Below are 13,783 nucleotides of genomic sequence, written 5' to 3'. Positions count from 1 at the left end.
GGTTGACTATGTTCACTAAGAAACTTACAAGAAGCTTAGTTTTAGTGTAAATCAGTATTAAAATATAAGTAATGTAACTGACGATGTATGTATGTATGTATGTATGTATGTATGTATGTATGTATATATATATATATATATATATATATATATATATATATATATATATAAAAAAAGAAGAAAGAAAAGAAGAAAGAAAGAAAGAAAAGAAAGAAAAGAAGAAAGAAAGAAAGAAAAGAAAGAAAAGAAGAAAGAAAGAAAGAAAAGAAAGAAAAGAAGAAAGAAAGAAAAGAAAGAAAAGAAGAAAGAAAGAAAGAAAGAAAGAAAGAAAGAAAGAAAGAAAGAAAGAAAGAAAGAAAGAAAGAAAGAAAGAAAGAAAGAAAGAAAGAAAGAAAGAAAGAAAGAAAGAAAGAAAGAAAGAAAGAAAGAAAGAAAGAAAGAAAGAAAGAAGCCGTGGATGCAGATGCTGTGTGAACAAAATTAAAGCTAGTGTCAACCATATTAATGCACAAAAAAATACACATTTGATGTTCAGCAAAGAATTATTGGGAGCTGTAATAAATGTATTAGATATTAATATTCTTATTTGAATTACTCTTCTAAAAACTGGATTTTTGACTTACCGTAAAATCCTTTTCTCTTAGGTTCATTGACGGACGCAGTCCACTGATGCATATCAGTAGGGTTATACTGCCCCCTACAGGAGTAGGACACTAGGCAGAAAAATAAAGTTCTGGCTAAGCCTATGGGCAGTCCTGGAGGGTACACACTCTCTCTTCCTGCATAGGATGTCAGTTTTATATCAAAGCAGTGTCAGAGAAAACACCAACCCAACTCAAAATAGAGGGGCGGGTACTGCGGCCGTCAATGAACCCAAGAGAAAAGGATTTTACGGTAAGTCAAAAATCCAGTTTTCTCTCGTTCATTGACGGACACAGTCCCCTGAATGCATATCAGTAGGGACGTCCCAAAAAACAGTACCACAAAAATGAGAGGTGGTAACAGCAGAAAAATCAAGTCCCCAAGGCTAATCATAGCCAGCCAGGCAACACGGAACTCAGAACAGCAAGATGAGGCCCACCAGAAACAAACAGTAAACACCCTCAAGGAAGGCCAAAGCCAAGATCCAAGCCACCGAGTAAGAGCGAGGGGGGCCCCAAGGGACACCACGCAATATACGACTTCCACATACGATGAGAAATCTTCCTAGAAGTTGCTTTCCTCACTTTCAGCAGAGTGGGAATCACTGAAGCAGACAATTCCCTGTCCCTCAGCACCTGGCTTTCAACAGCAAAGCCGTCAAAGCTAGCGACTGTAAAGCAGGCTGGAAGATTGGCCATTGAAACAGTAGATCCTCCCTGAGAGGAAGTGTCAAAGGAGCATCTGCGACTAGCCTCACTAGGTCAGTGTACCAAGCTCGGCAAGGCCAGTCTGGAGCCACAAGATTGACTGGAATCCCTTCCACCTCGATCCTGCAAAGAAGTCATGGCAGCAACTTGAGAGGAGGAAAGGCATACATCTGTTGATATTGACCCATGGGGCCACCAGCGCGTCTGCAAGAGGGTCCTGGGAGCGGGCCACAAACCTCTGCACTTTCCTGTGGATTCGAGACGCCAACAGATCCATGTCTGGAGTGCCCCAATGAATGCACAACTGCTGGAAGACATCCAGATGTAGGGACCATTCCCCTGCATCTAAGGCCTGTAGACTGAGATAATCCACCTGCCAATTTTCCACACCTGGAATGTGAACAGTGGAGAGACCTGGAACAAGGCGCTCTGCCCAACACAGAATGCCTGCCACTTCCAAGGCCGCAAGGACACTCTTGGTGTCCCCCTTGGTGATTGACATAAGCCACGGCCGTGGCATTGTCCGATTGAATGCGCACTGCACAACCCCTCAGGTGCTCTGTCGAGTGGACTAGGCAAAGCCAGATCGCTCTCAGCTCCAGGACATTGATCGGTAACCTGGATTCCTTCAGGGACCAGACTCCCTGAGCGGAGAACCTGCGGAGGACTCCTCCCCACCCGGACAGGCTTGTATTCATGGTGACAATTGTCCAGTATATAGGGAGGGAGGGAGGGAGGGAGGGAGGATTTTCCTTGCTTGAGCATTGGGGACCGAAGCCACTAGATCAGGGACTCCCTGATCACCTGGCTCCAAATGTCCAGAGAGTTTGAATTCTTGTTCCATTTGAGAAGGATTTCCCTCTGGAGGATCCTCATGTGGAATTGAGCGAAAGGGACCGCCTCGTAAGACACCATCAGTCCCAGAACTCGCATCCCCCGCTGCCGTAGCAGTGCCAAGATCGGAGCCAACCCCTTAGTGAAAACTCGGGGAGTGGAGGCGAGACCAAAGGGTAATGCCACAAACTGATAGTGATCCTCTCCCCACGGCACAATGTAGAAACCGTTGGTGACCTGCACATATCAGAATGTGAAGGTAGGCATCTTTGATGTCTATGGAGGCCAGGAAATTCACCTGATGTAGGTCGACCACCACCATGCAAACTGATTCCATCTTGAATTTCTGAATTCGCACGGAACCCATTCAGTGCCTTTAGGTCCAGGATTGGACGCACCTTGCCTTCCTTCCTTGGAACCGTTAACAGGTTGGAAAAACCAGGTCCTGTACTGCCCCATAGGAGCGCCAGCAAGCGATCCGGGGACAACCGTACACTGGAAGGGACGGATCGAAACTCGATCTTGTAAACAGACCGTATGACCTCCTGAACCCATCTGTCTGGGATCCGGGCCAGCCACAGGTCCAAGAACAGGCAAAGACGTCCCCCCACCCCAGATACTGGTGAGGGTGCACCTTCAGGCCAAGGAGGCCTTGTACGCAGGTCTGGAGAGACCAGACTTTGCCAAACCAGGGTCGCTTGGAATCACCCGAGGGAGTCTTGAAGGACTTCGCCTTATCGACTGAACCCGAGGAACGAAAAAACGTTTTTGTGAGCCGAAAATGACTCGGCTCGGGTGCCCCTATAGCAAGCTGCTTGCTGTGGGGGCACTGAACAGGAGGGAGGGGCCAGGATTACAGAAGAGGGACCCAAGAAGAGGAGGAGGATTTGGGCTGCTCTGTGCATGACAGGTTTGTTATTTTTATAGGAAAGAAACATGTAAAAAATCTGTATTTTTTTTTTTTAATTAGTTTTTTATAAAGCAGAGATCCTAAAGATTAAAATTGGAGGGTTTTGCAATTTTGTGTCACACAGTATTTGCACAGCAGTTTTTCAAACACATTGTTTTGGGAAAAAAATATATATATTTTTTTAAATTTTAATGCAAAAAACAAAATACATAACCCAGTTTTTTTGTAAAATATAAAAGGATGATGTTATGCTGATTAACTAGATACCAAACAGGTCACGCTTTAAAATTGCGCACGCTCGCATATGGGGACATACAACGTAAATTTTACTCTCTATAGGCGACGTTTTAAAAGCCTTTACATGTCACCACTTTAGATTTACAGAGGAGGTCTGGTGCTAGAATTACTGTCCATGATCTGAAGTTCGCGGTGATACCTCACAAGGGTCGGACGATCGCAGTTTGCGTGCGTCCAGGACAGACGTGCATGTTTGCCTATACGTGCGAGAACGGGGGGTAGGTTACTTTTTTTTTTTTAATTATTTTTTGTTTTGCTTTTTGAACTGTTGCTTTACATTTTTTATTTGATCACTTTTATTGCTGTCACAAGGAATGTAAACATCCTTTGTGACAGCAACAGGCATGTGGCAGGTACTCTTTACGGAGAGATCTGGGGTCTATAAGACCCCAAATCCCTCCTCTGCACTTAAAAGTATTCAAAAACACCAAGACAATTTTTTTTAAAATGGTACCTCCGGGTAAATTGGAAGTGATGACAGATCATTGTTTCTCGGTTATCATTGCGGAAGGCCGATGCTGACTTTGTTCGGCTATCTGGCCAGCAGACAGATGTGCCCGAGCAAGACCAAGAAGGCGGATGGGACAGAGGGGGTTGGGGTAACGTCCCCTCCCGCTGCTTGTCAAAACAATCCAGCGGCTAGTCAGCTGCTAGGATTGCTTTTACAAATGAGCTGACAGTCGGCTTTAAAAAAACCAACAGTACCGGGTGATGCATGTAGCTGCAGGCATCATTCTGGTATAACTGCTTGAAGTCCAGCGACGTTCGGGTAACGTCGCTGTTCGGCAAGTGTTTAAATCATTCAACCATATATCCATCAAGGACTTTTGCTCTCAAGTTCCTAGCTGCACACATTATGACACGGTCCCACTCGCCCTGTTGGATATTTACTTCCTTTTATATAATGGAGAACACAACAAAAAGTTCTAAGAATTGAGTAGGTGACACAGGTTATCAGCCCCCACCTATAACCCATATATAACTTCTGGATTCATTAATCCCTGAAATGTAATAAAAGTAAACAAACATTCTTAATGATCAATAGAATATGAATAGTTTTATTACTACTGATAGGACGGTTCTCACTTACTTGTTGTATGTGGCTTTTATATGGACAACTGGCAATTCTTCAAATTTTTTTCCCTCCCATCGCAAAGTGCTGGACTCCCCAGGCAAAGGCGGAACCAGGCTGTAACAAAATTGTATACAAGTTATTTGTTGTACTTCATAGCCAAATCACATTCACTTTACAGTGGAACTTCACTCACTCAACGATCAGCATTGACTATTTTAAATCATTATGCTGCTACCATTAGTAAATAGAAATGAAGGACTAATATATATATATATAAAAAATAATATGTGTATGTATATGTATATATGGGAGAGAGCCACTGAAAAGAAATACAAAAGTAGGCGCAGCCTACCCCAGACCATCCCTCCATGCACTTTTGTAGCAGCACCGGCTTCCATTAATACTTTTAAACCCTAGCATTATGGCAAAAAGGAAAGCTGAACCAAACAACCATGAACCAAACGGTTTACTTATATAGGATTAGCACTGAAGAATATTATACTGTATTTACTTGTTTTAAACTCCCCCCCCCCTTTACGTGTCTAAAGTTACTTCCTGGTTTCTTGCCTAGGTAAAGGATGTCATACATCCCAGGAGTCTTCATGAGTGGATGAGGGTTTTTTCTCAGTTAAAATACTCCTGCCTGTATACCCGAGCTAAGGGCAGATATATTCCAGGAAGTAAATACTACAGGAGTGATCTGCCCTTACTTAAGATGGCCGTGGCCGGAAATGCCAGGGGGGGTTGTTTTTCAAAGTGATTTCTCAACAAAATAAAGCATGGAGATATAAATAGATGAGGGGGGGGATTCATTATTAAAAATGAATGAAATCGCAATTTCAGTTTGTGGTGCTCAGATACATACAGTGCAGTTTTGCAATAAAGTTGTAAAAGGTAAAAAAACCTTCAAGGTGAAGCCCCCCCCCCCCCCAATACTTACCTATTGGCGCTTTTCCACTGCATGGTACGTGTTAGAACAGTTCGGTACGGTTTGGTACAGCGGCGCTTTTCCACTACATGGTACGGCTCGCTTAAACAGTACCACCTCGGTTGGGGTTCCAAGCGGGCCGTACCGATACCATATCCCACAATCCTTTGCATGCAGCATTGATTGTTTGTCACTACTAGCCAGTGATTGGTCAGAGAATCGTTGTAATCCCATCCACTTAGTACTACAACAGTGAAAAAGCAAACTGAGCCGAGCCGGGCCAAGCAGTGCCAAGTGGAGCCGAGCCGGTACTTGCAGTGGAAAAGTGCCATAAGCCTGATCTCGAATCAAGCAATGTGCACCAGACAGGAACCTCTCCTGGGTGTCTCCCTTCTGATTGGCTGAGATGCAACAACAGGAGCCATTGGCTCTCGCTGCTGTCAATCACAGCCAGTGAGAGGTGTAAGCGCGCAGGGCGGGACTAAGCTGCGCTCTCTGTGTCTTATTGTTGCAGAAAGCCGTTGTTCTGCAGAAAACTCCCAACTTGCCGAGAACTCCAGGGACATTAATTTGGGTGAGTGTACACCAGGAATAATTGGAGATTTTGACCACTTGGTGTTTTCACAGAACACCGGCAGCCTTTACACAGGAAGGCAGAATATTAGCATGCATAAAGAAAGGGATGTTTTCCAGAGATAAGACTATAATCCTTCCACTTTATAAAACTCTGGTCCGACCGCATCTGGAGTATTCTGTCCAGTTCTGGTCGCCAGTCCTCAGGAGGGATGTGTTGGAGCTGGAGAGAGTCCAGAGAAGGGCAACTAAACTAATTAGGGGATTGGAGGACCTTGATTATGAAGAGCGTCTGCAATCGCTTGATTTATTCTCCCTGGAGAAGAGACGCCTGAGGGGGGACATGATAGCAATTTTTACATATCTCAATGGGGATCTCAGCTTAGAAAAAAAGCTGTTCAGTCGAAGGGATTGCATGAGGACTCGGGGGCACACAATGCGATTAGAGGAGAAGCGTTTTAACCTTAGGCAACGTGGGGGGTTCTTTACTGTTAGGGCTACAAGATTGTGGAATTCTCTACCACAAGAAGTGGTTTCTGTGGGTAGTATGGTGGCTTTCAAAAGACTCTTAGACGTACATCTCAAGGATCAGAGCATTCAGGGGTATGAGAGATGATTACGGCCACACACACCTACACAGGTTGAACTGGATGGACTATAGTCTTCAGGGCCGGCCGTAGGTGATCAGGCGCCCTGTGCGAGCTAATCCCGTGGCGCCCCCCCCCCCCCGCGCAAATTTTCTTGCACTTTGACTTTTCTTTTTTATGATCACTAATAACTTAGCCCCCCTTACATAAGAGCCCCCCTTACATCAGAGACCCCCCACACAAAGCCCCCCTTAAATCAGAGACCCCCGACACAGAGCCCCCTTACATCAGAGACCCCACACACAGAGCCCCCCTCACATCAGAGACCCCCGACCCAAAGCCCCCCTCACATCAGAGACCCCCGACCCAAAGCCCCCCCTCACAGAGCCCCCCCCCACAGAGCCCCCCCTTACATCACAGACCCCCCCCCCTTACATTTTTTGAAGGAGAGAGATGTCACTTACTTTACTTTGTCTGCAGCTTTTTTTTTTTTCTTTAAACTTCCCGCCCACACATCCCCGGGAGTGTGGGCGGGCGGGAGGAGGAGAAGGGGCGGGGCAAGGAGGAGCTGAAGATCTCTCCTCCTTCCCTGCACTGACGCCAGAGGAGAGATCGTCAGCTCCTCCTTGCCCCGCCCCTTCTCCTCCTCCCGCCCGCCCACACTCCCGGGGATGTGTGGGCACTGGGCAGGAAGTCAGCGTGGATTCCGTGGAAGGATCGGAGGCTGAGCTGTGTGAGAGATACACAGCTCGCCTCACTGCAGCAATAGGTGATCGAGGCACGGCTGCACAGCGGGGGGTAAGCGGCGGCCGCGGCCTGTGTTAGCCCTGTCCAGGCCGCAGTCGCCGCTCAGCTCCCGCTGTGCAGCCGTGCCTCGATCACCTATTGTTGCAGTGAGGCGAGCTGTGTATCTCTCACACAGCTCAGCCTGATCCTCTGCGAGCTGTGATGGCCGCACGGCGCCCTTGTTGCCCATGGCGCCCTGTGCGGCCGCACAGCTCGCACACCCCAAAGGCCGGCCCTGATAGTCTTTATTCAACCTCACCTACTATGTAACCATGTAAGGGGTGAAAGTGCTCGGTATTGAAGTGGTTAATATTTAATACTATTTTAATATTTAATAGTACAGCCAGTGATCTAAACAGTATTGGAAGAAAGCATTACATGCACTCCATCATACCTTTCCCATACTCAGTAATAGAGGGTTACCTGTGCTCTGGGACACTTTCATCAATGTTGTCATCTTTTGCGGTATTCTGATATCTCTGCGCACTCACAAGTAGAGTTCGGCACCAGGAACTTTTTAAGGCTCTGGGCATAAGCAAGGAAACATTGGTTACTAAACATAATCCATGGAACCACACTGAAGGTAAAATGCAGGTATAGCGACATCTTTCACATGAACGGTTATCGGTATCTCTCTCCCCCCCAATTTTAAAGCATTGTCTATGGACATTTTTAAGTACCGTAGTTTGTCGCCATTCTACAAGTGTACGCAATTTTAACCACTTTACCACTAAGCCTATTTTTGACACTTTGTTTACAAGTTAAAATCAGTATTTTTTGATAGAAAATTACTTAAAACCCCCAAACATTATATATTTATATATATATATATATATATATATATATTATATTATATTATATTATATTATATTATATATATATATATATATATATATATATATATATATATTTTTTTTTTTTTTTTGCAAAGATTCTGTAGAATAAAATGGCGGTCATTGCAATATTTTTTGTCACACGGTATTTGCGCAGCAGTATTTCAAACGCCATTTTTTTTTTTTTTAAATTATGAAAAATCACATTTCACTGCATTTAAAAAATACTAAAAACAGTAAAGTTAGCCCATTTTTTTTTTGTATATTGTGAAAGATGTCACACTGAGTATATAGATACCTAACATGTTACGGTTTAAAATTGCGCATACCTACGGAGTGACGACAAACTACGGTCAATAAAAATCTCCATAGGCAACGCTTAAAATTGTTTAACAGTTACCAGTTTAGAGTTAGAGAATAGCTCTTTTTTTTTTTTTTTTTTTTTAATTATTGCTCACGCTCTGGCAATCGCGGCGATACCTCACATGTGTGGTTTGAACAGCGATTTAATTTGCGGCGCGACTTCCATATACGTTTTCTTTCGTGTGCGAGCTAATGGTGACGGGGGCGGCTACATTTTTTTTTTCTCCTATTTATTTTTTTTTAATTTTAACACAGGTTTAAAAAAAAAAAAAAAAAATCTGATCACTTTTATTGTTGTCACAAGCAATGTAAACATCCCTTGTGACAGCAATATGCAGAGACAGGTACTCTTTATGGAGGGATCGAGGGTCTAAAAGACCCCTCCACTGCACTTCCATCATGTATTCAAAACGCCGAAAACTGCATTTTTGAATACTGTCACTTTTTGAATCTGCCGCCTTTAGCAGCCGAGTAACGCGGATGTGATGTCATGGATGCCGCCTCCGGGTTACCTCATCGGAGACCTGATCGAAGCCGCTTCCAGCTTAGATCCGGACTCCATCCAGCCGGCGGACGTGCTGCCTGGTTGCTCGGGTCTCTCTGGTGGGACGGGAGACCCGGGCAGAGCCACGGAAGGCAGCGGGAGGGGGGGATGTCCCCTCCCGCTCGCCAGGGTAACGATCGAGCGGGTCCCGAGCCACATCGGTCATTACCGCCGGAGAGCCGATCACCGGCTCTAAAAAACAGCACTGGGATGATGATCACCCCGCTACAACCATGCATGGTCAGCCGACGTAGGTCTACGTGGCTAGACGTAAAGTGGTTAAGGTGTGACATGTTGGCACATCTATTTCATTCTACAAAAAAATTGGGCTAACTTTACAGTTTTGTTTTATTCAAAAAAGTGTATTTTTCCCCCCAAAAATTGCATTTGAAAGACCGCTTCACAAATAGGGTGTGACCTAAAGTATTGCAATGACTGACATTTTATTTTCTAGGGTCTATGCTACAAACAAAAAAAAATTTATATATATATATATATGTGAGGGATTAGCTCGGTAGCGGGTGTGGATGACCCCTTTGGGGGGGTTCGTTACACAGGGAGACAGCCGAGGAGTGGTTGAAAACAACAGTTTATGGTTTATTCTTCCAATTTCTTCAAACAAGTGCATGCAGCAAAAACATCAAAAAAATCTAAATAAAACACAAAATAAATCCTGGCCGCTGTGGGTGTCTACCTTCTCACACACAGGAACCTACCTATTGAGTCTTCCCAGCCTACTGTTGGGCAGACACTGCTGATCCTACAGCAAACACTCAAATGTCCATTTGTGTTTTCTTTACACAGAAAAAAGTTCAACACCTCACCTTTAGCCCCCGTTCACACTGGGGCAACCTGGTCGCCTCACAGGTCGCCTTCCATAGAGAAGCTGTGGACCCGTTCTAATAGGAGCGACACAAGTCGCTCCGACTTAGAAAAAGGGTCCGGAGCTTCTTTGGGGTGACCTGGAGCGACCTGCATAGACTTCAATGTTATGAAGTCCGTGCCGGCCGCTCCGAGGTCGCGGGGCGAGCAGCGCGCCGTGACCTATGAGGTCGCCCGGCAAAGTCGGGTCGCTGCAATGTGAACGGGGCCTTAGAAGTCCCTCATCTGACTGCTCTCCCCAGCTTACACAGCCTCAGGAGGCAGCAATCAATAGACTTCTTCTAGACAAATTATAGAGGCCTTAATTGCCTCATTCTGAACAGCTGAATGTTTTTCAACTTCCATACACCTTCCTGCCTACCTCTGCAGCCGACACCTGATAGTAATTGGTGAATTGTCTAAACCAAGCAGAAATATATCTCCCGTCTGTGACAACACCCATAGATTTACCTGACTTCCTGTCACAATAATATTATATATATATATATATATATATATATATATATATATATATATATATATATAAAATAATTGATTTCAGGTACTTATATAGCGGTCAATTTACGCAGCGCTTTACATATATATTGTACATTCACATCAGCCTCTGCCTGCAAGGAGCCTACAATCTAAGGTCACTAACTGACATTCATACATACACATACTAAGGCCAATTTAGAGAAGAACCAAGTAACCCACCAGCATGTCTTTAGAATGTTTGGGGGTTCTGAGTAATTTTCTATAGAGATGCACTGAATTTTCAGCAGATGAAACAAATCGTCTGAAAAATTGTATTTTTTGCATTCTGCCAATAATGGCAAGTGATTTTGTCACGCTTTTTATTGTGCTTATGGTCTGTTTTTCATAGATCATGCAACTCAAAATCCACATCAAAAACATAACACGGCTGCATTATTGATGCATTTCAACAGGGAGGTGTGCTTTTTTTTTTACTGACCAAAAAAGCAGCAAGCAGGATTTTTTTGCACCAAAATGGAAGCACAACGGACCGGTGTGAAGACATTTTAAAAAATGTAAAAAGGGATACTGATAGGTGCTGATAATGGCCAACAATAAATTCATATTTCAATTCATGATATTAATTTAAAAAGTTTAATATAATACAATAATAAATAAAACAAATTATATTTTTGTTAAAAACTCTTTTACGTTTATTGACCAAGTGCATCCTAAATTTTCCGTAGCAAAATTTCCATTTGGCGCATCTCTACTTTTTTTAGCAAAAAAAAAAAAAAAATGATGATTTGATCCGGTAAGGAAGGGGTAAAGACAATTTTTTTTTTTTTTTTTTTTTTTTTTAACTGTTCCAACATGCATGTAGGTTCGGTCAGAATAGCGCCGCCTATCAGAATCTGCTACCGGAAATGACGTACGGACTAGAAAAACTTGGAACGCATGGCGAATGCATTCCAACATGGCGCATGCATTCCAACATGGCCGCTATGCGTTCCAACATGGCCGCTATGCGTTCCAACATGGCGCATGAAATTCCAACATGGCCCCTATGCGTTCCAATAGGTTTCCTAAAGTAACAGAACACGAAGCAGAGGCGGGAATCTTCTTACGCCCACGCAAGTCCTATTTATTTTAGCAGTAAACTCACCTTATATACTAAAGTAGACTATTTCACCGCGACTGAGTGGAAGAGTCTATTTCACTATATAATAAGTTTATTGCTGAGAAGTGCGGGGTGTACCAAGATGGCCGTCACCACCTTCTACCTGCAGGTTTCTTGCTATACTTACTAGAATACAATAATAATAGAAATGTAATCCTGTGATTCAGTATAGAAGGAGAGTTTACTGATAAAATCAATGTAAAATTCAGGACTTGTGTGGGTGTAAGAAGATTTCCGCCTCTGCTTCGCGTTCGGTCACATTAACCACTTTACCCCCGCTCACATTGGTGCTACTGCAGCAATGTGGCTCGTTATCGTCCAGTGACGTAGACCTACGTCGCTGGACTCCTCCCCTTGTGCACGCCGCTGGAGGCTCGCTCCTGCTGTGTTCAGTCACAGCGGGAGTCGAGCCAGGGGAGGAGCGGCTCCTCCCCGATTGTCAGGGAATCGAGTTTGGAGATCCGCCCGCTTGTGTAAACAAAGCGGGCGGATCTCCGAAGTGACAAACAGTGACAGATTGCAGGGCTCAGCATAGCTGAACATGCGATCTGTCCCTGTGTCACTCAGTCACCTCCCCCCACACACGTTAGTAAGCACCAGGCATACATTAACCCCTCCCTCTCCAATAAAATTAACCCCTTCCCTGCCAGTGTAATTTTTACAGTAACAGTGCATATTTATAGCACTGATTATTGTAGTAATGTCACTGGTACCCCCAAAAGTGTCAAAAATGTCAGTCAAGGGTCCGATCTGTCCGCCACAATGTCGCAGTCCCGCAAAAAAAATCACAGATCGCCACCATTACTCGTTAAAAAAAAAAACACCAAAAATGACATAAATCTTTCCCTTAGTTAGTAAACGCAATAACTTTTGCGCAAACCAATCAAAATACGCTTATTGCAATTTTTTTTTTTTTTACCAAAAATATGTAGCAGAAAACAAATTGGCCTAAAGTGATAAAAAATTTTGATTTTTACATTTTTTTTCAGGGGAATTTCATATAAAAAAAATGTGAAAAATATTATTTTTTTTTCAAAATTTTCGCTCTTTTTTTTTTGTTTATAGCGCAAAAAGTAAAAATCGCACAGGTGATCAAATACCACCAAAAGAAAGCTCTGTTTGTGGGGAAAAAAGACGTAAATTTTGTTTGGGTACGGCATTGCATGACCGCGCAATTGTCAGTTTAAGTCGCACAGCGCCGAATTGCAGAAAGTGGCCCAGACGCAAGACAGCAAAATCCTCCGGTGGTAAAGTGGTTAAGAAACCGATTGGAACGCATAGCGCAGTAAGTTGTTGTAGTCCGTACGTCACTTCCGGTAGCAGAATCTGATAGGTGGCGCTATTCTGACAGAACACCGGCACACATATGTAAAAGGCGATGGCCTAACACACGTGAGGGATCGCTGTATGTATTCTCAAGTTGGATGGAGCAAGGAAGAGTTATATTTCCTGCCAGCTTTTTCTGTGTCCCCATTGGGGAGATTTCCATTCACTTCCTGTGGCAAAGCCAAAACAGGAAGTGAGAGGAAATCCCTGCAATGTGGTAGCACCCAGAACTAGTGTCCCCATTGGGAGATGTCACCTCTCTTCCTGTTCTGGTGACAACCCCAATGATGACACAGCTGGTAAAAAATACCAGACAAGGATTTTAGCACCCCTCCCTTATTGTATCTAAAATGAAATGAAGAACAGAGTGCAGAGCTGTTCAGTCTTATTACTTTATATACTCATTTTTATATTATTTCTTTCACCCAAATCCACCATAACACAGCACAGCCCTGCCCCCCACTCACCCACATGTCCTGAGCACCCCCAGGGCTGCCCCCCGCACCGCACCATTCATCTCTCCCGGTACTGGGAGACCACACGGCAAGGTCACATGGGACAAACCATCTTACCGCCCGGCGAGGGGGATCCTCAATATCAACGTCACAGTAAAACGCAACTAAAAAAAAACTTTAAGGCACCAAAAAAACATTCTTTAATTTTTAACTCCTAAATATAAAATTATAAACAGTCAGAAAATACAATTTGATAGCAGAAATTCTGTTTAGTTTTAAATATACACCCCCCAGAAATGTCAATGGACGGTCCCAGCTTAGACCGCACCAAACTAAAGGGGGTGTTAAACAAAGTTGATAGAGTGAATTATTATCGTCAACTATAAATAAATCTATTTACTTGTA

At 43.9% G+C, this 13,783-nt stretch overlaps 1 protein-coding gene across 2 annotated transcripts in view; it reads right to left on the bottom strand.

Annotated features, from left to right (window-relative positions):
• MRPS11 (mitochondrial ribosomal protein S11) overlaps positions 1–13,483 on the bottom strand; it is an 85,430-nt gene extending 71,947 nt beyond the window's left edge. For both annotated transcript variants that reach the window (XM_082256815.1, XM_082256814.1), the window contains exons 1-3: positions 13,391–13,483; positions 7,763–7,864; positions 4,481–4,579 (exon numbers count right to left, since the gene is read on the bottom strand). In XM_082256815.1, coding sequence (XP_082112941.1) covers positions 4,481–4,579; positions 7,763–7,864; positions 13,391–13,440 — 251 coding nt within the window. In that variant the 5' untranslated portion in view covers positions 13,441–13,483. The remainder of the gene's footprint in view (positions 1–4,480; positions 4,580–7,762; positions 7,865–13,390) is intronic.
• Between the last annotated feature and the right edge of the window lie 300 nt (positions 13,484–13,783).

The sequence above is a fragment of the Pelophylax lessonae genome (assembly GCF_965119305.1).
Source record: "Pelophylax lessonae genome assembly, chromosome: 4".
NCBI lineage: Eukaryota > Metazoa > Chordata > Amphibia > Anura > Ranidae > Pelophylax > Pelophylax lessonae.
Note: the sequence above shows the minus strand (reverse complement) of the source record. Positions and strands in the feature narration are given on the sequence as shown.